Source organism: Nanorana parkeri, unplaced genomic scaffold (assembly GCF_000935625.1).
Source record: "Nanorana parkeri isolate BGI_ZX_2015 unplaced genomic scaffold, ASM93562v1 scaffold14, whole genome shotgun sequence".
Classification (NCBI taxonomy): Eukaryota; Metazoa; Chordata; class Amphibia; order Anura; family Dicroglossidae; genus Nanorana; species Nanorana parkeri.
The window spans coordinates 3,033,626-3,060,417 of NW_017306282.1; the positions used below are offsets into that span (position 1 = coordinate 3,033,626).

At 45.1% G+C, this 26,792-nt stretch overlaps 1 protein-coding gene across 1 annotated transcript in view; it reads left to right on the forward strand.

Moving 5' to 3' along the window:
• Positions 1-24,488, forward strand: part of LOC108788221 (solute carrier family 45 member 3-like) — a 33,842-nt gene extending 9,354 nt beyond the window's left edge. The window contains exons 2-5 of the mRNA XM_018557962.1: positions 17,514-17,816; positions 18,616-19,440; positions 21,873-22,138; positions 23,864-24,488. Coding sequence (XP_018413464.1) covers positions 17,672-17,816; positions 18,616-19,440; positions 21,873-22,138; positions 23,864-24,328 — 1,701 coding nt within the window. The 5' untranslated portion in view covers positions 17,514-17,671 and the 3' untranslated portion in view covers positions 24,329-24,488. The remainder of the gene's footprint in view (positions 1-17,513; positions 17,817-18,615; positions 19,441-21,872; positions 22,139-23,863) is intronic.
• The last annotated feature ends 2,304 nt before the right edge of the window (positions 24,489-26,792 follow it).

Genomic DNA, 26,792 nt, shown 5'->3' on the forward strand with positions numbered 1-26,792 from the left:
CCCCCTTCACATTCAGAATCCCTCCTTTTACATCAGAGCTCTTCTTTTCATCAGGGGTCCCTTTTTACACTAGGAGCCCTATTCTTTCCCATCAGAATCCCCCCTTCACATCAATAGCCCTCTTCATGTCAGAAGCCTCCCTTTCCTATAGGAGTGCCCCCTTTTCACATTAGAAGCCCCCATTTTACATCAGTGTTCCCCATTTACATCAGAAGCCTGTTTGCACCATGGAATGGCATGACACAGTGCGGAAATTTTGAGGTACCCTTGAGGAAGCCCGAAGGCACCCTGATTGAGAGAGGCTAAAGAAGGGCATGGCAAAGCTCTTTCACTACAAGGACCCTCTGACTGTCCGTTATATGATCACACTAGTCCAGGGATAGGCAACCTTAGCACTTCAGCTATAGTGAATCTACATATCGCATCATGCGTCTTGTATTCCTACAATAGCTGGAGTGCCCAGGTTACCTACCCCTGCACTAGCCTGAAGATACTGAAGTACATTCAGCTGAGAGGCAGCAGGGCCAAGGAGTATCTTGTAGAGGAAAGTCTGGGCTGGAGTGGACCGTTAACCCTGCAGGACACAGATAGGCCTTGTTCATTAATGATCTCCTTTTCTGAGATATCCGCCTTGTTCTATGACTCCTTCTGCAGACGTGTCCCGGTTTGGTTGTGAAAGGAGATACTGAGCAGTACATATGTGAATATTTTTGTGTTTAGCTTGGCCTGAGCTCTGATTTGCAGCATACGTGGCCAAACTGTAAATGTCAGCAGCTAGAATAATCCTGTTATCTTAAAGCTGATATAAAACACACAAATGAATGCAGCTTTATATTCATTAATACATCATTAAATGTATATTAGAAATGCAAGCAGTGTATGTGCCTAAATGTGACCTGGTATTAGCCTCTTGCAGTTCCTGTACAGCAGTGCTCAGAGAAGGGAGGGAGAAGCAACACAAGGAGCCAGTCAGTTGTACTGTGGTGGAATGCTGATTTGAGGAGGGGGCAGAGTGACAGAGAGATGTGGATCTACTTACACAGACTGGGAGTGGGGAGGAGACCTGTAAGGCCTCATTTACATGGACATGCACAGCCGTACAGCATGCACAGCCGTACAGAGACATACATTTCGGAGGGACAGGTGCCACATGCATCTCTATGGCAGGACATGACTACATGACGACCCGAATTTGCACATTCGTACAGATGGTGTGTGGCCAAGAACATGTATCTGTATCATTATAGCTGTGATATATTTAAGGGTATACCTCCCACCCATGAAATTAGGTGTGATCTTAAACCTTAAGGCCTCATTCACACACAACGCAAGAGCAAAATTGTATATTGCGTATATGCGTGTATATACGAGAGTATGTGCGTATATGCGTGTTCTATTTGCAATCCCAGAATGCATCATTCCTAATAGAAATTTTTATGAACTGTACGCACGTATATGCGCGTATATACGCACAAACATGCGTATGCGCGTAAAATAGGCAGAAATACGCTGCCCGGGCGCATCTCGGTTCCATTCTGTTTTTGTGCATTTTTACGATACGCAAATATACAGCTCCATACGCGGCTATGTGTAAGGAGCCATTTATGTGCATATGTTGCATATGGTACAATACGCACGTACACGCATATATGCGCGACAGTGTGAATGAGGCCTTACCCATATCTTTTAAGTAACAACAAAAACACAGCTTTAGAAATGTCTAGTAATGACAATCTACATACACATACTTCTAGATAATTGCCAGCTTCGTATTCTTTGCATACCTTATTCCCCCCCCCCCCCAAACTAGGACATGTGACCATGTACATTATCTCAGGGGCGCAAAAGGCCTTTCCCTGAGATCTCATGAGATTTCCCAGCCATGCTCTGCTGATGTAATTTTCCCAGGATGCAATGCTTGGGCACAATTACATCATTTGTGCCTTAGTGGAGTAGGAAGTAGAAAACAAGAAATTGTAAGTATAATGAAAATCTGTTTAAAGGAGAACTATGAGATGAGTGCTTTTCACCCACCTCATAGTTCTAGCCGACCTGTGACAATGAAACTGTCACAGGTCGGCTCAGTAGATCGGGAAGTGAGCGAACACATACCGGCGTTCGCTCACTTCTTGATCCTGTCACGGCAGAGAGCCGTGACAAGGTAAGGACTGGATTCCACCCTCCCTGCTCCGATCCTCCAGCGCTGACTGGCGGAACGGACGGGGGAGGGGGCGGGTACAGCTGGCTCTGTCTCTAGATAGGTAGAGCCAGCTGTCACTCACGCAGCTGGGCGGCTCCATACATAATTGTCGGGATCCGTTTCAGCTGCAGTGTCTCAGTATACCGCGAGCTGTAGCTACGGAAGGACGCTAGTTTGTGTCTTCCCGTTACCCTTAGGAGAACTATGGGGAAAAGCCCTAACCCCATAGTTTTCCTTTAACTAAAGAATGTAAGATGATTTCATATCGGCAGGCAGAGCTGCATGCTGATGTGATTTTTAGTCAAAGGAGGTAAAGGGCCACTGTAAGGGACAATTTGCTTTTTATGGTAGAGTTGTTTTTTTTTTTTATAACGTGTGTGTAAAATGAAGTATGTAAAACCAAAACTTTTGGAAAAAACATTTCGGTTTTGAATAGAAAAAGGAAATATTGTTTTTTATTGCTGTGTGGGTCTCATCTGGGAACATTCACCCCTCTGTCTGGTTTGGTGACCATTATCTCCGGTATAGTGATAGGTAATCACTATAGGAAGAGAGGGAAAATCCTCCAGTTGGGACATCTGTTTGGTGACAATTGTCCCCTTGTTTTGGTTGCTTTGGAAAGATTTCCTCTTACTTCCTGTTCCTTCCCCAAAGAGACATAAAGAACTAAATAAACTAAAGCCCTGGTTCACACCTAGGCGGAACCTTATTGCGCACTTGTACGTGGGTTAGAAGCATGCAGTTATTTGTGCGCGTTGTGCACATTTGTATGCGCGTTTTAACGTGCGTACATGAAGATGGGCATTTTGATTGGCAGCTAATAAACCATTGTGGGCAATGGAAGAACGCGTGTATAAATGCGCAAAAACACTCACGAAAATGTGCAACCTGCTTCTGTTGCGTGTTTTTGGGCATTTCCATGGGGCAAATAAGACTGTGGGGCAAAGAAGCACTTTTAACTGCCCAAAGAAGCTCCTGTATCTTTTCGGGTGTTTGGCGTTTTCCTGCTCAGGTGTGAACCAGGGCCATTGAAAATCATGGGATTTCTTGTGTTGGGCAGTTAAAAGCGCTTTTCAAACTGCTCAAAAACTCCTAGGTGTGAACCAGGGCAGAGGCGGCTCTTTAAGTAGGTGAGTTAGGAGGTCGCTTTAGGCCTCGCGCTCATGAGGGCCTCGCAGCCGCATAATTCGCCTAATCTAAAGCAGGAACTGTGGGGCAGAGAAAAAAAAAGTACCGATTCGTCTGTCCCGACACTCGCGCTCCCCCACCGAGGCTGCACTCCATATTCCCCTGCTGGGACTCCGCTCCGTCCGCAGCCCAGGCTGGCTTTACAAGTGTCAGTGCAGCCCCTGCAGCAGGAGCGAGAGAGAACCGGCCACTGACAGGGGAGGAGGTGGAGGACGCCGGGGCTGGGGCCCTGCACCGTCGGTCCAGTGAAGGAGAAGGCCGTTGAGGGTCCGGTGCTTGAAGAAGCCGCTGCGGCAGGTAAGGAGCTGCAAGGAAAGGGCCCCCCCAACCAGCCCACCTGAGACCCTAAAGAGCCCACCATAGAGAGTCTGCGTGGGCTGTGCAGGATCTATGGTGGGTTCTGCAGGCCTCGGGTGGGTCCGTTGCTATGCCCAGAGCCCCGTGCGTTGCTATGCCCGGAGTCCAGCTCGTTGCTGTGCCCGGAGTCCAGCTCGTTGCTATGCCCGGAGTCCAGCTCGTTGCAATGCCCGGAGTCCAGCTCGTTGCAATGCTCGGAGTCCAGGTCGTTGCTATGCCCGGAGTCCAGGTCGTTGCTATGCCCGGAGTCCAGGTCGTTGCTATGCCCGGAGTCCAGGTCGTTGCAATGCCCGGAGTCCAGGTCGTTGCTATGCCCAGAGTCCAGTGCGTTGCTATGCCCAGTGCGTTGCTATGCCCATAGTCCAGTGCATTGCTATGCCCAGAGTCCAGTGTGTTGCTATGCCCAGTGCGTTGCTATGCCCAGAGTCTAGTGCGTTGCTATGCCCAGAGTCTAGTGCGTTGCTATGCCCAGAGTCTAGTGCGTTGCTATGCCCAGAGTCTAGTGCGTTGCTATGCCCAGAGTCTAATTCATATACTGTTCTGCATTGCTGCATAAATGTATTGCTGGGATATGTAGACCCCCAACAGCTGGTGCCATTCTACATTAGAGTGTAAGCTCCTCTGTACAGGGAATGATGTGACTGGCTCAGTGTTCTCTGTACAGCATTGCGGTATATGTCAGAGCCATATACATGTGTAATAATAGTGTGTCACTGTGGGGGGACATTAGAGTGTAAGCTCCTCTGATACAGAGAACACCGAGGGTTGGGGGGCCAGTGAGATCTGCTCCCCCTATGTTCTCTCTCCTGTTTGTTTCTCTCTCTCTCCTGGCTATCTCTCTCTCTCTCTCCTGGCTGTCTCTCTCTCTCTCCTGGCTGTCTCTCTCTCTCTCTCTCTCCTGGCTGTCTCTTTCTCTCTTTCCTGGTTGTCTCTCTCTCCTGGTTGTCTCTCTCTCTCTCTCCTGGTTGTCTCTCTCTCTCTCTCCTGGTTGTGTCTCTCTCTCTCTCCTGGCTGTCTCTCGCTGTCTCTCTCTCTCCTGGTTGTCTCTCTCTCTCCTGGTTGTCTCTCTCTCTCCTGGCTGTCTCTCTCTCTCTCCTGGTTGTCTCTCTCCTGTTTGTCACTCTCTCCTATCTCTCTCTCTCTCTCCTGGCTGTCGCTCTCTCTCTCCTGGCTGTCTCTCCTGGATGTCTCTCTCTCCTGGATGTCTCTCTTTGCTCTCTCTCTCTCTTTGCTGTCTCTCCTGTCTCTCTCTCCTGGCTGTCGCTCTCTCTCTCCTACACAGGTAAGCCTACACTTACCTGTGTAGGCTGTAAAATCCATGCAACGGCCTGGGCCCCTCCGCTGGACATCCTCTTTGCTCTACCATCACTTATCACAGTTCAATTAACATTTTTAAATTATGGGTGTAAGTGGGGCCTCACATTTGAGTTTTGCCTAAGGCCTCACAAAGTCTAGAGCCGCCTCTGAACCAGGGCAAAAAGTTTTTACTTTACTTGCACTGTGAAGCGTAACTAAATCCAAGAATGTAACCCATTGCCGCTTACCAGTCCTTAGATGCTGTGTCTGCATTCATTTTTAGGCTGAGAATATTTTTAACAAGTATTTGTTGATCTTAACAGAAATGTGATGTCCTTGGCACATCCTGTGAGCAAAACGGAATCCACATCCGATCTTTCTTTGTAAACGACTAATCCCATCACTCCCGCATGTAATGGGGATAAACAAGGGCAGACATGTTTGTAGTCTAGCCCGTGTGACAGCCATGGCTTCTTCCATAGATACAGTGGAGAAGTGAGTGGTATAACCCATGGAGAGAAAAAGTATAATTTACAGGATCAGCTGGTGAATATAAAGGGAATGAAAAGGATGAAATAGAAAACTAATGAAACCAGGACTGGTAAGCTGCAATATATTGCATGTTGTTTTTGAGTTTAGATACTTTATGACAATAGTAATGAATACATTAATGTGTATTCTCCAGTTATCTGTGGTGAGGCCCATAGTCTAACGCTTGCAGCATATGGGTACCACCCGGAAGGGGTCAGAGCTTTAAACGTTTTTGTTTTTTTTACAAAAAGTAACAAATGTGCTCTCTCCCTGCTTAGCTTACTACGTGTTACGTGTGTTTATAGCAATCCTAGTAACACTGTAGACCCTTAATGGAATCATTGCGCTGTCCTGTTCTTTAATGGCCTCCTGTGTCACAAATGTACAGCTGCCAACAGCGTAAAGTGAAGCTTCCACTTGTAACATGAGTGCTGCAGAGCAGAATGAGGCAATGTAGAAATCATATCACTAAATCAAATCAGCAGCAGTGGGAAATAAACTTTGGCCACTATTTTTGAATTCTTATGTAGTGGGGTTCTTGTGACGCTGCTCAGTACCTGGATACAGAAGATTATCAGATTTAGGGAGGGGAGTGCCAGCCAGGCACACATCCCTGGCACTGGCTTATTTTGGAACAAAACAATAGTGATAGGCTGGGAAGATACAACCTGTCCATTAGCTCTTGCCCCTAGAAAGCTTTTTTTCAGGGGACAAGACAGATGGAAGGATAAGGAGATGGGTGCATGGATAGAGGGTTGTAAAGATGAATAGATGGATAAGGAGATGGGGTCATGGATAGATGGATGGAGAGATGGAGAGGGAGATGGGTGCTTGTATTGATGGAGGGAGAGATGAATGGACGGATAGGGAGATGGGTGCATGGAGAGATGAAAGGACGGATAAGGAGATGGGTGCATGGATAGATGGATGGATAGATGAAAGGACGGATAAGGAGATGGGTGGATGGATAGATGGATGGATGGAGAGATAGGGAGATGGGTGGATGGATGAAGAGGTAGGGAGATGGGTGCATGGATAGATGGATGGAGAGATCAAAGGGCGGATAAGGAAATGGGTGCATGAATAGATGGATAAGGAGATGGGTGCATGAATAGATGGATAGAGAGATGAAAGGACGGCTAAGGAGATTGGTGCGTGGATAGATGGATGGAGAGATTGGTGCGTGGATAGATGGATGGAGAGATGAAAGGATGGATAAGGAGATTGGTGCATGGATAGATGGAGGGAGTGATGAATGGCTGGATAGGGAGATGGGTGCATTGATAGAGTGATGGATGAATTGATGGATAGAAAGAATAATGGATGGATGGAGAGATAGGGAGATGGGTGCATGGATAGATAGATGGATGGATAGATGAAAGGACGGATAAGGAGATGGGTGGATGGATAGATGGATGGATGGAGAGATAGGGAGATGGGTGGATGGATAGATGGATGGAGAGATAGGGAGATGGGTGGATGGATGGAGAGATAGGGAGATGGGTGCATGGATAGATGGATGGAGAGATCAAAGGGCGGATAAGGAAATGGGTGCATGGATAGATGGATGGAGAGATAGGGAGATGGGTGGATGGATGGAGAGATAGGGAGATGGGTGCATGGATAGATGGATGGAGAGATCAAAGGGCGGATAAGGAAATGGGTGCATGAATAGATGGATAAGGAGATTGGTGCATGGATAGATGGATGGATAGATGAAAGGACGGCTAAGGAGATGGGTGCATGGATAGATGGATGGAGAGATGAAATGATGGCTAAGGAGATTGGTGCGTGGATAGATGGATGGAGAGATAGGGAGATGGGTGGATGGATAGATGGATGGAGAGATAGGGAGATGGGTGCATGGATAGATGGATGGAGAGATAGGGAGATTGGTGCGTGGATAGATGGATGGAGAGATGAAAGGATGGATAAGGAGATTGGTGCATGGATAGATGGATGGAGAGATGAAAGGATGGATAAGGAGATTGGTGCATGGATAGATGGATGGAGAGATGAAAGGATGGCTAAGGAGATTGGTGCGTGGATAGATGGATGGAGAGATGAAAGGATGGATAAGGAGATTGGTGCATGGATAGATGGATGGAGAGATGAAAGGATGGCTAAGGAGATTGGTGCATGGATAGATGGATGGAGAGATGAAAGGATGGATAAGGAGATTGGTGCATGGATAGATGGATGGAGAGATGAAAGGATGGCTAAGGAGATTGGTGCGTGGATAGATGGATGGAGAGATGAAAGGATGGATAAGGAGATTGGTGCATGGATAGATGGATGGAGAGATGAAAGGATGGATAAGGAGATTGGTGCATGGATAGATGGAGGGAGTGATGAATGGCTGGATAGGGAGATGGATGCATTGATAGAGTGATGGATGAATTGATGGATAGACAAACAGATAGAGAAATAGATGGATGGAGAGAAGGATGGATGGAGAGAAGGATGAATGGATAGATAGAAAGATGCATGGAGAGAAGAATGGATTGATGGATAGAGAGATGGGCAGATAATGTGTTGTTGTTTCCAAGTGCTTTGGGTTTCTTTGTTGCTGTGCTTGTCCATCTCCTCCAGCAGCATGAATTCTGACTAATAAAAGTCCCCTCTGAGGTCATTTTATTACCTCAGAATCTAATGGATAACCTGACCAACGGAGATTCTGCAGCGTGTGTTCTGTGTATAGTGGCCCTTTAAATGTTTTTGGATCCTAATGATCAAAGCTGCCATGTAAAAACGCCTGGTCATGGCAAGAATTCAATCACAATAAATCACATGTTCCATGTGTCTGCCTTCCAAATGGAGCATGGCTCTTGTTCACTAGCGGGTGTCTGGTTATGGGTCTCCCACGCCTACACAGAGACCATTTCATTTTCATTTCCTCTTACTGATGGGTAATCAGGTCTGAGGAATTACAGAAGTTAGTGGTGTACATGTCCAGGGGAGGAAATTCCACCTGTGCATTCATCAATGTGGGGGCGGCAGTGACAATACATTAAAATATGTTCCCAACAGTTTACCAGTGCTACCTCTTCTGCATCCAGATCAGTCTCTTTGTCTTGCATGTAGAACTGTTCCTGATTTTGATCTAATGTGTATATTTGGGTTGGTAAGCTCCAAGTAAGGCCAGGCTTATGTAGGCTAATTTACAGTTGGTGCTATGACATGGACCTGAATAGGGCTGCAACAACTAATCGACATAATCGATTATAATCGATTATTGAAAAAGTTGTCAACTTTTTCAATAATCGATTAATCGACTTCCGATCACCTGAATGGTGGGGAGATCAGATTACACATTGTGTAGAGAGCCATGAGAAAAAAAAGGACCATCTCCAGACAAATGGTTGAATGTTGGGAGATGTTTGCAGCCCTTTCCTAGGGTGACAACGCTGCTTCTCGATACAGAATGGTGAGTGAGTGTGGTCACCCTAGGGCAGAAGCTGTGTTACAAGTGAAGATAAAGGGGGGAAAAACCTGAAAAAGGGAAACTAATGCAGCCACCCCATCTAAGGCTGCAATATATTCCTTTTTTATTCTTGGTTTTAGATACATTTTTAATCTAAAATGATAATATGATTCACATCAAGCTAAAAAATGAATCATGGAAAAGATTATTCCTTCCCTTTTAAGACTGCTCTGGAAAATGACATCTACAATGTGAGCGATTGGATCTGATTGGTGGTTATAGAATATCTTGATGACGGGGTTGCTGTTTTTTTGGCCTTGTCGCTGGACGTTCCTGCGATACGGGTTAGAAAAGGTGCATGCTGTGCTGCAGTATACTTTCCCTCAAGTGGGAGGCAGTGTGCGACACTCTCAGGTTCTGCTTCTTAAGATGGCGTGCGCAGTGCAGAGTAAGTCACGTACCTTTAAATAGTCCGGTAAAAAAGCAGTGACCTTTACCGCAGCCATTGCGGCAGCTTGTCATGTGCTGCCCTTTGAGGCACCCAGAATGCAGATTATGGGTCATCACTCATTCTCTGCCACCTAGCACTATGTAAAATCGAGTCATTCTTCGCCAACGTTCCAGAATATCTCCTGACCAGACGAGTGCGCCGATCAGAGGACCAGGAATATGCGCGGCGGAGCAGGTGAAATAACATCAACGGATGGGGGTTGGTTGACCAGAACAAACCCACAGCTAGTGTAACCCATTGTGAAGTCACAACTTCTGATCCATACTTATTCCAGGCAAGCAACTCCATTTAAAGCAGAAAAATTATTATTAACCCTTGCAGAGGGGCTACCCCTGGACGGCAAGGGTTAAATGCTCGTTAAGTCCTGCGGGAGGCAAATAGGCTGTAACGCTTAAGGTGCCCATACACTGCACGATTATCGTACGATAATCGTATGCGATCGTTTTTTCGTACGATAATCGAGCAGTGTGAACGGAGACGTGCGACCGTTTCTACTGTACGGTCGCACGTCTTCTGTCGAACCAGCATGTTCGAAAACCAGCCGGGAATCGTACGATTCTCGGCTGGTTAGAACGGTGCTCGGAAGACAAATGCCGAACGGGCCGGTGTGCGCACACTGCCCGTTCAGCATTGCGGTCATCGGAAGCACGCCCCTCAGGGGGGCGGGCTTGCGATGATCGAGAGTGCGATCTGCCTGTCCAAGATAGGCAGATCGTACGTTTTTTTAATCCCTGTACAAACATCGCAAGACTAAAGTCTTGCGATGGTTGTAGAGTGTATGGCCACCTTTACCTTACTCCTGGATCTGGCAGGCTCCAGTGGTCTCCTCATCTCCCTGATGCTCTGGCCTGTGGGTGATCCCTTGGCATCATTACTATGTACAGTGTGAGGCTATTAACCCTTCATTCTACTCGGTGGCAAGCTTCCAGAGTGCCATAGAGAGAAGGCTTTGCCAGACCAGGAGCCCACTGGAGCGGTAATAAAGTAAATATTGCTCCTTAATTCTCTACCCCTAGGCAGAGCCGGATTTCCCACAAGGCCACAGAGGCCCGGTGTTCTATGGAAAGCTCCAACTCATGGAAAGCTCCAACAACCTCGCTTCCGGTGCTCAGAAAGACTGGAGATCTGTACATTTGCGGTGCGCATGCGCGCATAGCGTTTTCAGGGTACTTGTCGAGTTTGCCACCTGCTGAATATTGTTAAAATGCAGCCGTACAGAGATCCGTCAGTCTTTGTGTTTTGCAGTCTAACGCCGTCTGGTCAAAATCTCCAACTTTCAAATACCCGGCAGTGAGGTAGTTGGAGATTTGGACGAGTTGGAGCCTTCGATAGAACACCAGCCGCGGGGGAGCAGGGAGTAGAGGGGCAGTCGGGTGAATTTCTATCACCCGACGCCAGGGGCGTAACCAGAAATCACAGGGCCCCATACCAAAATTGTGTATGGGGCCCCGTGATTGCTAGGTTTGCCACTTGCAGAGCCCCAGCGGAGAGTAACCCTGCAGAGCCCGCCATAGACTCTCTATAGTGGGCTCTGCAGGGTCTGAGATCTCTTACCTGTCAGCGCCTCTGTGGTCGCCAGGCCCAATCTCCTGTTCCGTCCCCGGGCCCCGACTCTTGTTCCGTCCCCGGGCCCCGACTCCTCTGCTATCGCCGGGCCCCACCTTCTCTTACATCACTGGCCCCACCTGCTCTTAGGTCGATGGCCAGTGATGTAAGAGGAGGCCGGCCCCGCCTCCTCCATTCCGAACACAGCCCTCATCTGCCGCAGCAGCTGTCTGTCACTGACACATCTCCGCAGCGGCTATGGGGGTAAATGCACCCTGGCCGCTGCTGAGCTGTGTCTGTGACAGCCAGCACCCCCACATGCCATCGCGACCCAGGCCGCTGGGCGGGTCGTTTTTTTTTTTTTTACATTTAGCCCTGCTCCGGGCAAGTGGACCTAAATATACAGCGGGGAAGCCACCACTTGTTTTATACAAGTGATTTCAGCGATGCCGAGATCACTTGTATGCATCCTGCAGGTCTGCGGAACCTGGCGTTGGGGCAGCAGAGAGAATGAATCCAGCCCTGCCCCTAGACTAGTAGTTAACCCTTGCAATGCGGAAGGGGGAGGGGAGCCCACTGCGAGGGAAACTTTGTCTACGGCGTTTCAGCTTTAACTGCACCCAAAAAAAAATCATGTCTTCTGCCCTACCAGACAGAGCTGTGCTGCGTGGCAGAGCTGTGTAAATCTCAGAACTTATTGGACAGAAAGCCAAATCCTTTGGCCAGTCTGTATTTGGCTGTGTGCCTGAAGTTCAGTGATTTCTGAGTCTCCTGCGCTGAACAATAATGTGCTTTTGTAGATACATTTTTTCACACAAGGAAAAAAGAAAACCCCTTTCAACTGCCTTTGCTGTCATGGTTGAGTATCAAAAGCTTGTTAGGCTCGCACGTGAGTTCCTTTGCCGCCAGTTGTGTGCAGCTGCCGGCTGTTCATGGAGTACTTGTAGAGGCTGAGAGATCAGATTGTGGCCCTCTGTAAACACAGCTGCAGGAGACAACCTGCGCGCATGGAATGATGTCACGCACATTAGACAAAATAAGTGCCGCATTCTTCTACAGCCGGGCACTCTGGGAACCCTATTATTATGTCCACATGCAGATGTCCAAGAAATGCCGGAGCTGGAAAGTCCATAGCTAATGGATGTGAAATATTAGAACACAATACAAGTGTTGGCTCCAACTTTTTGGCAGTGGCTACCCCTGCACTGCAAGAGTTAAGTGCTTGTTTTTGTCTAGGGAGGCAAAAAGAGTTATACTTGCCTGAATCTTGAAGCCGGCCTCACTGCCTCTCTGCTCCAGCGATGGAATGTCTCCTTTGGCATCCTCATATTTTATACACTAGACTATATAAGACTTGATGACTCACTGGACCTTCGAATGTTGCAGCGGAGGGGGAGAAAGGCTGGAGGAACCGGTCTAAGAGCAAGCCGACTGTGAGGTTCAGGTGACTATAACGCTTTTATATTCCTCCCTGGATGAAAACAAGCACTTAACCCTTGCAGTACAGGAGTAGCCCCACTGCAAGGGTTCAGAATAATTCTGCCCAGAGTTCTTTAAAATGTATCTATAGTCCAAATGGTGTTTTGTTTGTTTTCTTAGTCTGGGATAGATTGGGGAAGTATAAAGTCGGCACCCTTCCTGCCGTTTGGAAAATATTCTGCTGAACGGAGTTTGCAGTCAATCAGCTGCAGGCTTCGTCGGGGTATTCTGACAGTGGCCACTGTCAGAATACAGTGAAAGCAGCAGTGGGATTCCTTCATCCACGCTCATAAGCATTGATGGAGGAATCTGTTCTAACTGCTTCGTTCAGCCCGCAGGTTGAACAAAGAACATATAACAGTGTATGGCCAGCTTTAGAAGTCCTGTCAACTTTTAACTGCCACTGCAGAGGTTCCTTCACTTTCTGTAGTCCACCGGACTACTTTTTTTAGGTTAGGTAGGGGAATGGTCGAACCTCTGTCAGCTTTTTGTGTTTACACTGAAATTAAATTGTCCAGATAAAAATGTATTGCAATGAAAGACTATCACAAGGCCTACACGTTTCTGGGTCAGAGAGCCTTCTTCATCAGGGGCTAGAAGAGAGGTAGTGACCTGAAATTAAAGTAAAAATCAGTACAAGCTTTGCATTTTTCCACCAGGTTTTTAGTTTGTTAGAGCCTGACAGACTCTGTGTTCAATCTCTGTTACATATCCCTGTTTTATCTCTATTACAAACCAAGAAGATAGTGGAAATCCTTAGGTGTGGAGCAGCTCCCAACCCCAAGCATATCAAATATCTGGGTCAATTAGGCCCATTTCACATGGGTGCCCATCTGTTCCGATCAGTATGGGATCCGTGCCTAGATCATTTTTGCGACCTCCCAGTTTTTTTCCTCCACTGAACTAAAAGGACCCTTGTTAGGTCTATGGGCAGGCGGATGTACTAAACAGACCCATGTTAGGTCTAAAGGCTGGTTCACACCATCTTTAGTGCGTTCCGGCATGGCTAGTGGCCGTAACGCACTGGATTGCACAGTGGAACCCTCCCTGCGTTCTGGGGCGGGAGGGGACGTGGGGGTGCCATTCAAGTCAATGGCACTTTGACTTGAATGGCACCGCCATGCCCCCTCCTGCCCTAGAACGCAGGGAAGCTTCCACTATGAGATCCAGTGCGTTCCAGCCACTAACCGTGCCGCAACGCACTGGAGATGGTGTGAACCAGCCCTAAGGGTCAGGTACATGTAAACAGACCTGTGTCCATTCACATCCTTTTACCTACAATACATCACCTTTAGGTCCACAACTATATCAGACATGCTGCAAAATAAGACACATGGACTAGTTGTAGTACAGAAAGAAGACTTCATCTTTAAATAGAGTCATTATTCCCGATGTTTATGACACATTGCTCGTCAAGATTGTTTCCTTGCTTGTAAAGGTTTCTTGTCTGACTTCAAGGACATGACTTAATGCATTACAGATCCCGCAGTCAGTCGCTCTATGCCCAGAAGACACATTAGCCGCGGCTAACATTCTGGCAGGAATCAAATAAAGGAAAGCTTATAGATACTTTTACGTCTTGTAACAATCAACAGCATTAATGCTCTGGCGGGGGTCCAGAAATGAGCTCAGCGAGTTTATTCATATTAAAGCAAATAAACATAAGATTGAAATTTAAATTCTCTGCAGGTTTGTTGCATTGTCAAATTGTTACATTAGACGGTATATTATGTAAATCTGCACACTCCAAAGGCCCCCTACTTTCCCTTTAAAGAACTCCAGGCAAACCATAAACTTACCCTTGTAGTGGGGCTATCCCCGCACTGCAATGGTTAAGTGCTTATTTTGCCTAGGGGGCTTTAATAAAACTGTATTACTCACCTGATACTCGGTCCTGCCGGCTCCTTCCGAGGTGCTAGACCGGTCCCTGTAGCCTCGTCTACCCTGGCAGTCTAAGGACGGCTGATGTCATTATGGTTATTGCAGGTCCACTGACCTGCATTAGACATATATTCCATAGCTGGAGCAGTGCTGACCGCCGTTGGACCGAGGATCAGGTGAGTATATCTGCTTTATTTGAGTCCCCTAGACAAAATGAGCACTTAACGCTTGCAGCACCTGGGTAGTCCATGTGCAAGAGTGTTTGTTTTTTTTACCTGAAGTGAAGTAAAAAAATAATATATGCTATATAATAGATCATTTATTATGGAATCCAGGAGCCTGAAGGATTTTTTAGGAAGCGACTCCATCTAGACAGCTAGAGAAAACCTAAAAAGTTAGTCGCCAGCTGGAAATTTTGTGCCAGTGGTGGAAAGAGTGCAACAAAATATTGTGAAATGTTAGAGAAAAAACTTGATTCAGATAGGAGAGGGCAAGGGGGGAATGGTAGGGAGGAGGTGATGGCGTACCTCAGGGGGAGCAATAGTGATAAGACAGCATTTTCAAATCTTTTCAGTGAATCTACACCCATGGCAGGTTGATTAGGACAGGGGTGGGCAACTCCGACCCTTCAACTGTTGTGGAAATACAAATCCCACAAGGCATTGCAAGGCTGACAGTTACAGGCATGGCCCTCAGAGGCTGATGCATGTTGGGATTTGAAGATAAACCCACTCCTGGACTAGGAGTATCGGCTTGTGCCATTGACTTTGGATAGACAGTCAAACACTTCTAATGCCCATAGCTTGCTTTACCTATAGCAGGGTTCTCAAACCTCTGGCCCTCCAGCTGTGGTGAAACTACAAATCCCATGATGCATCTCTTTTCGGGAGTAATGTCTGTAGCTGTGAGAATCTTGCAATGCCTCATGGGATTTGTAGTTCCACCACAGCTGGAGGGCCGGAGGTTTGAGACCCCTGACCTATAGGAACTGTCAGACATCAACTGTCACTTTTCATACATAACACAGTAAAACAAATGGTCAGTCCCGGGTTCCTAGCCATGTGACTACTCGCAATGCAATTGTTCAATATAACAACTGTTTCAATATAAGAATCATACCTTAAAAAAAAATCAACTGCGTTGAATGGTGAGTGTGATCAGTAATTGAATGACGGCTCCTTGTGAAATGTCCGTTAGTATTTAACCAACTAGAACTTTTTGTTGCATCAAAATATCTTTTTACACAAAAAATAGTTTGGAACTGTAAATGATCAGTTGTTGTTGTTACTTGTATGGACAGCTTTAGGCACAAAATAGTCCCTGACCCTTAATGTGCTTTTTTCATGTGTTACAAGATCCTGTAAATTCCTGGAGAATCTATCCTGTACATATGAAAGATAAGTAGGGTGTATAGCCTTTCCAGCGGAGAGACGCCAATTTTTTTTTCTCTCTCTCCCAGGAGTTTCTTTACACGATCAGCACACGTGTAAAACGAGAGGATTTATAACATTTTAACACTGTAGATCTGCTGTCCTCCCAGAGCAGATGATGCGCTGCTAGAGCTATGCAAACTAGACATGTGCGAAACAAATTTTCCGAAATTCGGACACTTCCGCATCCCAAATCATCCAAATGCATCGGAATTTCCGTTTCCAAATTTCGCATCCCGTACGAATTTCGTTCAAAAACTAAATTAAATCGGACATGTGACTTTACTGGCCAATCAGATGTGTTTTTTGGTTTAATGCATCCGAATGGGTCTGAATCCGAATTTTCAAAACCGGATTCGGGAGCTTCCAAATTCCATTTGGGTCTGGGAGCCTCAGATTTAGTTTCATGTATATATGGGTCACAATGTTGCCGCTACGAATATTCGTTCGTATTAGAGAATACTACTTATACTGCATATACATAATACTAAAACTCATGCTCCAAGACCCACATGGAGTCTGAATTTCCGAATAGCATTTGAGAGCTCCCGAATGCCATTTGGGTCTGAAAGCCTCCGCATTAATATGGCTCCCAGACCCGTATTACTTTCTGGAGCTCCCGAATGGTATTCGGAAATTCGAACTCCTGAATGCCATTTGGGTCTAGGTGCTTCAGCTTTAGTATTAATATCTCTATATGGTTTTCTATGGTATATTCATAGACTCATCCGAAACTAACAAAAATTCAGATTTCATCTAAATCCAAAACCCGAACCGAATTGAATTTCGGATCCGAATCCCGACATAACTGAAGCAAATTTTTCCGCAGCCTTCATGTCTAATGCAAACCCAAAAACAAAGGGATATACATAATTTATGCTGTTATAAACCTGGTACCACTACAACTAAATAGTCTGTGACTACATTTATAAGGTGGGATACCTAACGGAAGTACCTGATGGTACCCCTACTCTGATTTAGCAGTGGGGCCTGTTTGGTTGTGCTATCCTTGAAGCCGTACTGGCAGAAGCATGGCCATCGTTATGACTATGTAGGCTGGAAATTCTTTATTGACCCAGAGCTATCACATTGGGTGAATCACATACTCCTGCATACCAAGAAGTACTAAGCATTTCTAGATAGAGCTTTCTTTTGGAAATAGTTAAATTGGTGGGTTCAGTTACACTTTAACTGGAACCTGTGACAGCTTCGTACCTTTAAAATAACTCTCTGGTGTTCGACCCCTTAAAAATGGTGGTGGACAACCTATGTTAGATATGGTGGATTCAAAGTGTGTTCCCTGACACCACCAAAGGCTTCACATCATATTTAGTGTATGAAAGGCTACAGACTGTGGTGATGCAACACAAGATGTTCAGAGACTAAGGAGCTGAGGGCCCCACAGTAAGAACCGAAGGACCACATGCCGCCTTTGAGCTGTAGGTTGGTCACAAAGAAAACAATTTGTATTGTGAATTGGCTGACATGGAAATTCAATCTATTAAAAACAACACAACTGGATCTTTACCTGGTTACTGTACATGATGACAGACTGCATTTCCAAAAGGAAAAAAAAACATAGTGCTTCGTATCCCAGGAGTAAAAATATTTCCCAGAGCTTTATCTAGAGTAATCATGTTTACATGACTTTACCTTTTTTTTCATTTGTAGTTTATTTTACTGAGTATGGGGCCCAGCAGGAACAAATGGAGCCAGTAACATCAAAGGTCGCTCAGCAGGATAATGCGGGTTCCCAATCCAGATCACATAACCAGCTAAACAATCTGCACTAGACTCTGGAGTGAATAAGGATACTTCTCTCCACCACCATGACCTGCAGCTTGCAGTGGCACCTTGTCCTGCTAAACTTCATGACTTGCGGCCTTGAAATCTGTGTGGCAGCTGGGATCACCTATGTTCCCCCATTACTTCTGGAAGCTGGTGTGCAGGAGCAGTACATGACAATGGTCTTGGGTAAGAATAAGCCTCTGTTTTTTCTTCCTACCAAACAACAAAAGTGGACTTGTGTACAGAAGTATCTGAAGGAAGAATATTTCTTGTGTGCCTTCCAACCATATTTCTTCTTTTCAGTTTAAAGTTAACCTGAGTTCACTTTAAAATGACACTAAACTCGGGAGTTAAATCTTAAAAATGCATTCTTAGCCTTAACTATTACCAAAAATGTATCTTATTTGTGTATCACTCGGCTGTAGATCCTCAAATCATCTCTGAATTGGTGCCGACACTCTCCTTCCTTCTGGAGGGTGGCTACTTTTGTTCCCCATGGTCCCTGTGTGTGTTATAAAGTATTAATAACTGGAAAACATTTTAGCTAGAGTTGGGCTTTAGGTACTTGACAAATATTGTGAACTCTGGATCCCAAGTAACATGGTTCATATATTTGGGTTTAATCTTCCTTGTATACTGATTTTTCTAAAATTAATCTCCAGTGGGTGGAGATTTAATATTGACAAAGGAATCTTCGGCATCCGACACACCTCTGGGCATGCCAGATGGCTGCATCCCTGTTGCTCACTGGGGTTCCCCCCGCTATTCACCATCATTACAGTGTCCCCTCAAGGCTAAAGTGACGTAGTGGTTGGCGGGTACAATCACAGCCCTCAACGGGGGGACCCGGGTATTCAACATGTCCAAAAGTGTGTTGAATGCTCTTTGTAGGCTGTAGTAATGCAGAAGGTTGGGGTCACCACTCCATTATTTCAAACCTTTACCTTGTAATTATAACACTTTATTTACTCTTTGTCTCTGGCAGGTATAGGTCCCGTCCTTGGTTTAATCCTCATGCCCCTCATTGGATCAGCTAGCGACAACTGCCAAAGCAACTATGGTGGAAGACGTCCGTTCATCTGGATATTATCCCTTGGTGTCCTCCTCTCACTCATTATCATTCCACACGCTGACTCCCTGGCTTCCTACTTTTCCTACGGTGGAAACCACGTCCATATTTTCTTCCTCATTTTCGGGGTGGGATTGTTAGACTGCTGCGTTCAAGTCTGCTTTACACCACTGGAAGCTCTTTTGTCTGACTTGTACCATGACGACGAAGGCTGCGGCCAAGCCTTCGCCATGTTCTCCTTCATGATCAGCATTGGTGGCTGTATTGGGTATTTGCTGACCTCTGTAAACTGGAATTACACATACATGTCTTTTTACCTCGGTGGGCAAGACGAGTGCCTGTTTTTGTTGTTAATTCTAATATTTATTGTAAGTGTCCTAGTCACTATGAAGACTGTGGAGGAACATAGCCACAGGCGACAGCCGGCTCTGGACCTCAAACCTTCCGTCACGTCAAAGTCCTTCACCAGAGGATGCTGTATACCAAAATGGAAGCTGCGATCCTGGAAATGCAACCCCATCCTATGCCTGCTGAGCCTCTGCTGGTCTGTGACCCCCAGGATCTATCATAGTTACTGTCGTATCCCTGCTGTCATGAAACAATTGTGTGCTGCCCAGTTGTGTAGCTGGATGGCAGTCATGTCTTTCATGCTCTTCTACACAGACTTTGTCGGAGAAGGATTATATAAAGGGATTCCAAGTGCTGCGCCAGGAACTGAATCGAGAATCCGTTACGATGAAGGTAATGAAACGTCTGATCATACATTCTGCTAGATTCTGGAAAAAAATTAGCTAATATGGTAGCAATTGAAATTGAAATGAGTTAAATTGCCCACAGATTCCTGCGGCGGGAATCCCAGGTTTCTCCCCATTCAGATGCTGCCAATGTACCCATTAATTTTAGTGACAGGGTGACAGCAGCCGCATCTGCCAATGGCAGTCCGCATGTAATTGTACACAATACGATTACATGAGGTTTGAGATAGATGATTGCCCCAGGATGCATCTATCCTGTGCCCAGCAACAATGATCTATCCCAAACCGCATATATTCGCATCATGTATGATTACATGCGGACTGCCACTGAGAGATGGAGCTACATCCCTGACCCTGCATTCCCATGATCTACTTGAAGATGTTGAATCATCTGCATTAGCTTACTGTGGTTTAGTGGATTCTCCACTCCAGAGGAGAATCTTTTTACCTGGTGGCAGTGGTAGCTCATCTGAAAAGTAAACTTAATCTATTATGAATATGATTCAATCACAGTGGACCCAATGGAGACATTTCACTTTGGTTGAACCTTGTATTTTTCTTTTCACAAAACTTAAGAAACAAAAAAAAAAGAAAAATGTCAATATCTCTACATTGTCACCCTTAAAGTGAACCTGTCATGTGTGAAGCAAAATCCAAGTGTTGCAGGGCATGCTGAATCAGTCTTTGACTTCTAAAATAACTTTGATACTCCTGCAGCAAGATGTTCCTGCCATAATTCTGGACTCTGGTTCTGTCTTCCTGGGAGTTTCAGAGTTTTAGATGTTCCAGCTTTTCCAGTTACAACAAAGAGAATCCAACAGAGAGAGGGAACCCCTCTTAATGGGCACAGCAGGTGTGCAGACATAGAAACCAGCCCAGAGATTTCCCCAATACTGTATAACCCCTTACAGATATAAGAAACGTTCATGTTGCTTAACTCTTCAGTGTCTACCAATAACTGGAAAATACATTCTTGGTGGACTGACCCTTATGGCTCAGTGGAAATGCCAGGATTCATGGATGCCAGTTCTTTAACTCATTAATTCCGTTATGTTACGGGGTAATCCTGGTCCCAAATTCTGAGGAGATTCTCTGCGACAGTAACAAAGTATTTATATGTATGTGATATAGAGGGAACAGCTGACAAGCTCGGGATCCCTCCACTCCGCGCAGTCTATATATAAAAGCTAAATGAGCCACTCTGTACCCACTTCATACCAGCAGACATTAGCTGCCATTGCTGGATAAAATGCCACTTTATGGATGGTGTTATTTCAAGGCGTGGCCTGTCTGCCAATGAGGAGAAGGCTGTGTTCTTTAGTGTTCTGGGTGAGGTCTATTATTAAAGAGATAGGATTGTACAGGCGCCAAATAAATGACATAAGTCAAATAAAATGATTATTCAAAACCTAAGATGGATAGAACGTCACATCCCATTCCATCCCTACTCTCACCACATCTTTGGTGCATTTCTAATGTATCTAATAAGTATAGCATCTTAAACTCGTGAACTCATACTTTGCCCGTACTTCTTTAAAGTGGCATTTCAGTAACTGTGCAAGTCTGCCTGAATGAATTCCTGATATGTCAAAATGTACAGCAAAAATATAACATTTCAGAAAAGCTCCAACGGTTATCATTAGTCATCCTTGAGCTACAACCCAATGACTAGGATGAGATGATGTCATTAGTCTGCTGCATGAAGGAGATAGTATTTCCCAAGTCTCCTCTCCCCCAGTGATCAGGTTGTACATTGTAACTTTGTAGCCAGCCACAAGGTTAGGGGCTGATCTGTGTAAGCCATTCATAAACAAAGCCAAGAACTGCACAGGTACCAGGATTTACATTTAATGTGTCTTCTCTGAGCCAGCATCTCAGTCTAGGAAGTAGATTGTGAACGTGGATAATGCCTAAACAAAGATGGTGCCATGCTTCTGCAAAAGGAAAACTGCTGAAGGCATTGTCAGGACTCAGGAGGACTACTGTGATCTCTAGTATTAAATACCAGCACTAGCTGTGTGTATTTATCTTCCCTTTTCCTCTAAGGTTGCTTCCAAAGTCTTGACTTGCCAAAGTCTTGACAAGTTAAAACTCCCCCAGGGCACACATCCTTTGATCTCCAATTGCTACAAATAACCACCAAGATAATGTAGTACAGGTCATTTTAATCCACATTTCTTCATCACCATCCCTAAAAATGAATCATTATTTTACCTTTTGTTCATTGTGGCACTGAACAGTTACATCTATATATAAAAAAAAGTACAAAAAGATTCTTTAATATGTATTCTAAATAACGTGTATAGTTAATTAGTTATAAATGTGTTTTTTAAAATGTGCGTAATAGTATGCCTGTGACTTTTAAAGGCCGTCTGCTTAAGATGATAAATTGTGACAAAGCGGAGTGTTCTCTTTCAGGAATCCGTATGGGAAGTCTCGGGCTTTTCCTCCAGTGCGCGACAGCGACCTTCTTCTCCATGATCATCAACAAACTGGCCAAGCAGTTTGGGTCGCGGCAAGTCTACCTGTACAGCATGATCACCTTCACCTCCTCCGCCCTGGTCATCTGCCTGTCCCAAAACATTGTCATCGTTACCATCATGTCTTCACTTACTGGATTCGCGTACGCTACACTCCAGACGCTTCCGTACACCTTAATATGTCTCTATCACAAGGAAAAAGATGTAAGTAATAAAAGGGAACTTCAATTAGATTTTCCAGCTAGAGAGTGTAAAGTAATTTTATAATTCTCCTCAAGTGCTTCCCCTTCAAACATTGGCACCACTAGTGGGGTCCTCAAGCTTTACTGAATTACTTCTGACTTTTCTTTGCAGCAAGAGAGCTGTGTGAGGTCAGAGCCCAGTCAGCTGCATGGGAGATTGGTTGTGAGGGCTTTCATAGAACTGTAATTCACAGTATCTCATGTCACATGACCTGTCACGGGATCTGACTACTGAGTCTCCCTGGATCTCCCAAAGTCTTTGACTGTCCCTGAAGTTTCATATATGCCTCAGTACTGCATGAAGCCCTCACAGGGTTATTACTAGTACTTCTAATATTTGAATTATGGACCTGTTAATACCTACATTATATGGCCAAAGGCCGTGGAACTCAACCACCACACCAATATGAGCTTATTGGACAGCCAATTTACAAAAATGGGCATTCATTTGATGTATGCCCTCTTTGCAGCTATAACAGCTTCCATACTCCTGGGAAGGCTTCCTCAAGATTTTGGGGAATGTGTGTCCATTGAGCCAAAAGAACATTGGGGAGGTCAGGTACTGATGGTGATTGAGAAGACTTAGTTTGGAGTTGGCGATTCATCCCAAAGCTGGTCAGTAGGGTTGAGGTCAGGGCTCGGTGTAGGCCACTCAAATTCCTCCAAACCAAACTCCTGAAACTATGTCTTTATGGAGCTGGCTTTGTGCACAGAGGCGCAGTCATTCTGGAACAGAAAAGGCCCTTACCAAACTGTTACCACAAGGTTGGAAGCGCACAATTGTCTAAAATGTCTTTTATATTGTATATTTATGTGTATACACCGATCAGCCATAACATTATCACCACTGTGAGGTGAAGTAAATAACATTGACTATTTCATTACAATGGCACCTGGAAGTGGGCTGGATATATTGGGCAGCAAGTAAACATTTTGTCCCTGAAGTTGATGTGTTGGAAGTAGAAAAAATGGGCAAGTGTAAGGATTTGAGTGACTTTGACAAGGGCCAAATTGTAATGACTGGACGACTGGGTCAGGGCAACTCCAAAACCGCAGCTCTTGTGGGATGTTCCTGGTCTGCAGTGGTCAGAGTTTGAGGTGTTGACTTGAGCTGCAAATTCTCCAGATCTCAAACCAGTCGGGCATCTGTGGGATGTGCTGGAATAACAAATCTGATCCATGGAGGCCCCACCTCACAACTTACAGGACTTAAAGGATCTGCTACTAAGGGCTTGGTGCCATATGCCACAGCGTACCTTCAGAGGTCTACTGGAGTCCATACCTCAAAGGGTCAGGGCTGTTTCGGTGGTAAAAGGAGGGCATACTCAATAGGTGGTTATGATGTTATGGCTGATTGGTGTATGTTTCTATGTCTGTGTGTATATGGGTGTATACATGCACAATATATAACAAAAAGGGTGTTTTACGTGTAAAGAACAGTCTGCTCCATATTGCCCATTCAATCTAGCTTTCAGAGAATACCTAAGATCCCAGTCTTCTCATGTGATCTGAGAGATCTCTCTCTACCTGTGTCAGGGCATGGATAAAACTGCTGTTCCTGCAGTCTTGACTTAAAAGGAACCTGATCTATTGACTTCAGTAATGTCTGAGATAGTACAGGTCCACTTTGAAAGCACTACATATTTCCTTTAAAATATATATAAAATATAATTTTGCCTCTCCGTAGGTTTTTATGCCAAGACCCGAGGTGCCACACACCCACAATGGGAATATCCTTACCAAAGAAGCGGTCTGCTTTTCACCCAACTTGCCACACAGTCACCAGAATGGTACTTATAAGCACAAAGAGCCAGGGCACAACAAAGATGGTGGCTACCTTTCTCAAGAACTGGAGATCTACATCCATTCCCAGGAACGCCATCACTGCCCAACAAACAACAATAACCAGAGTCCCGATGGCACGGGCGACACTTGTAAAGATGTTTACACCAAACGTGGCATTGGCCTGGATTTTGCCACACTCGACAGCACATTCCTCCTCTCTCAGGTCTTCCCGTCCCTCTTCATGGGGATGGTGGTACAGCTGATGGAAAATGTCACCGTCTACATTGCATCGTCAGTCATTTTTGGAGTTTTTGCCATTTACCTAGCAAACCGCATTGTGTTTGACCAAAAAGACATGCGGACATAAAGCGATTGCAGCGGGGCAGATGAGACGTCAGTACCTTTGTTTACAATGTTCGCGTTTACAATAACGGAAGTTTCTCTGTAATTTCCAGTATGGCCAGTTACTCCAACCGTGTTACCACAAGCGGCAAAAAAGGCTGTGGGGATATGCAATGTTCAGTAATCCATAGCAACCAATTGGAATTCTTCTCTGTACCTTCAGAGAGCTGATATCTGCTTGCTATGAGTTACCACACTTTTCACATCAATATTGGTCTTGTCCTCTGCTTTATTTAATGCCCAATTCCAGGCTCATCCTCCCAGTCACCCAAACATTCCCTAATCTGGAAACTTTTTTCTTTTTTTTGGGGTAGGGTCCTCTTCCTCTTAAAATCTTCACCCAACACTGGGCAGTCCTCCATAATTTAAAGGGTGCTGCACTTTGCATCACTGTATGTGGTGGTAATACTCCCTCAGGGGCCGGTCCATGACCGCCTAAGCAGGATGTCCTCAGTCTTCCAGGTTTAATGATGCTGGGCGTCCTTTGAACCCAGAAGACTGAGGACATCTAGTGACTAAAAGCATTTACTGTGGGGAAGTGAGTATTGTAGCCCAAGCTGGGGATGAGGAGAAGTTGCACCTCCAGGTGAACGCTCAGAGTTGGGCTTTTTTTAAGCTTGATATGGAGTATTGTACAAAGGATAAAGGGAAAAAAACACACACAGTTCTCAAAATGTGTACTGTTCAAGAGTACCTGTCAACTGTGTACAATTAAAGCACCTTTTTTCTTTTTTTTGCCTCATTGGGAGCTTTTTTTATCATCATTGTATTGCAAAATGGCTGCACCCATTATTTTGTTTTAACGAGAAAAAAACTGCTGATAGGTAGAAAGAGTTGGCATCTGACTAAAAGCTGGTCGGCTCTGATCGGGCAAAGTTTTAAGCGTTCCCTATGGTGTCTGAGCTTGCTTGCTCCCTGTCGCCCACATTCCTATTGGCCCAATCCTATAGTGACTTGCATCACTGGCCAGTAGGGATATGTGATGGGCGGAAGAGGTGGGCAAGCTTTGACACTACCAGGAAGTTCTGAAGCTTTGCCCAATCAGAACAACTCTGACACTTGATGGAGCAAAGGCAGTAAAAGCCTGCAGGTGCCTGCACTTTATACCTGTCAATAGCTTTCTTTTTTTTATTCTCTTGTGTAAAGAAGAACTCCGGGTAATGGGGTAGTAACGCTTGCAGTGGGGGTACACACACGCGCACACACACACACAAGGGTTAGGGGCTCATTTCTGTCTAGGTTAAAAAAAAAAAGTTATATTCATCCAAACCTTAGATCTGGCTGGCTGTGACAGCTCTCCCTCCTGTCCGTCTCCTCCTCCGCTACAGTGATGGTACAGTCTGTCCCTTGGCATCCTCACATCCTATACACTGTGTATAGAACATGATGACTTGGGGACCTTAGACTGCTGCAGCGGAGGGGGCGCAAGGTGGCACGGAAGATCGGGTGAGTACATTTTTATTTTATTTTTGAACCTGGACAAATTTGAGCACTTAACCCTTGTTGTGCATGGGATTAACCCCACTGCAAGGGTTAAGAGTAACTCTGTAGTAAATATCAAAAACTGTATCAGATTGATAAAGTGAAAATTATTTTATTCTGCATTTAAGGGCAGTGGGCGGAGCCATGCAAATAATTTCTTTATGCACCCGGATAACCTAGTATATATTGCAGATGTCATCTACAGTCTTTTACTGCATGTGGCTCTTCAAGGGATATTCAACCCACCATCAGAGGCAAGAACCAACAACTTCTGGAACATGGGAACTAAAGTTCTCCTTCATGGAATCTCCTATTTTTCTATCCAGTAAATTAAAGATTGTGCATTTTACCGAGAAGCATTCAGATGTATACGCATATAATTTATTTCTTTTAGGTTTTTTGCATAGATTATTTTTAAAATGTTTATACTATGTACTGTAAAATGTTAATCTGTTCTTTAAGGATTATTAACTACTGTCCTAGGATCAGCATTTAGCTGTCTCATTGTAATGTAGGAGAAACGTGACGCTGCTAGCCTTTTATATTCCGATTTTGCAGATTGTGAATTTCTAGTGTTTTTGTTTATAGGGTGAGATTTGTGTGTTCAAAAAGTGGTGCTGCTACCTGCACAAGGGGGGTATACAGCCTTGTAGGGAAAGGGGTGGGGATCAGTGTGCCTGACGCATGGGCATGGTGTCTGGGTAGGAACTAGGTGCTCAAGTTCTATGCAACGCCTCATCTTGTGGTGATGTCATCAGTTATTAGTAAATGTATAACTTAAATATTCCATTATTATATTATTATGCAAAAAGGCTGACCAGTTTCCTGAGATTGCTCACCCACTTGTAAATTGACATTTTTTAAGAGACGGTGAAGTTATATTATATACTGCCATTTTTTCTTCTTCTTTGCATTTAAAGTAAAAGGTTTGAACCTTTGTCAGGTTT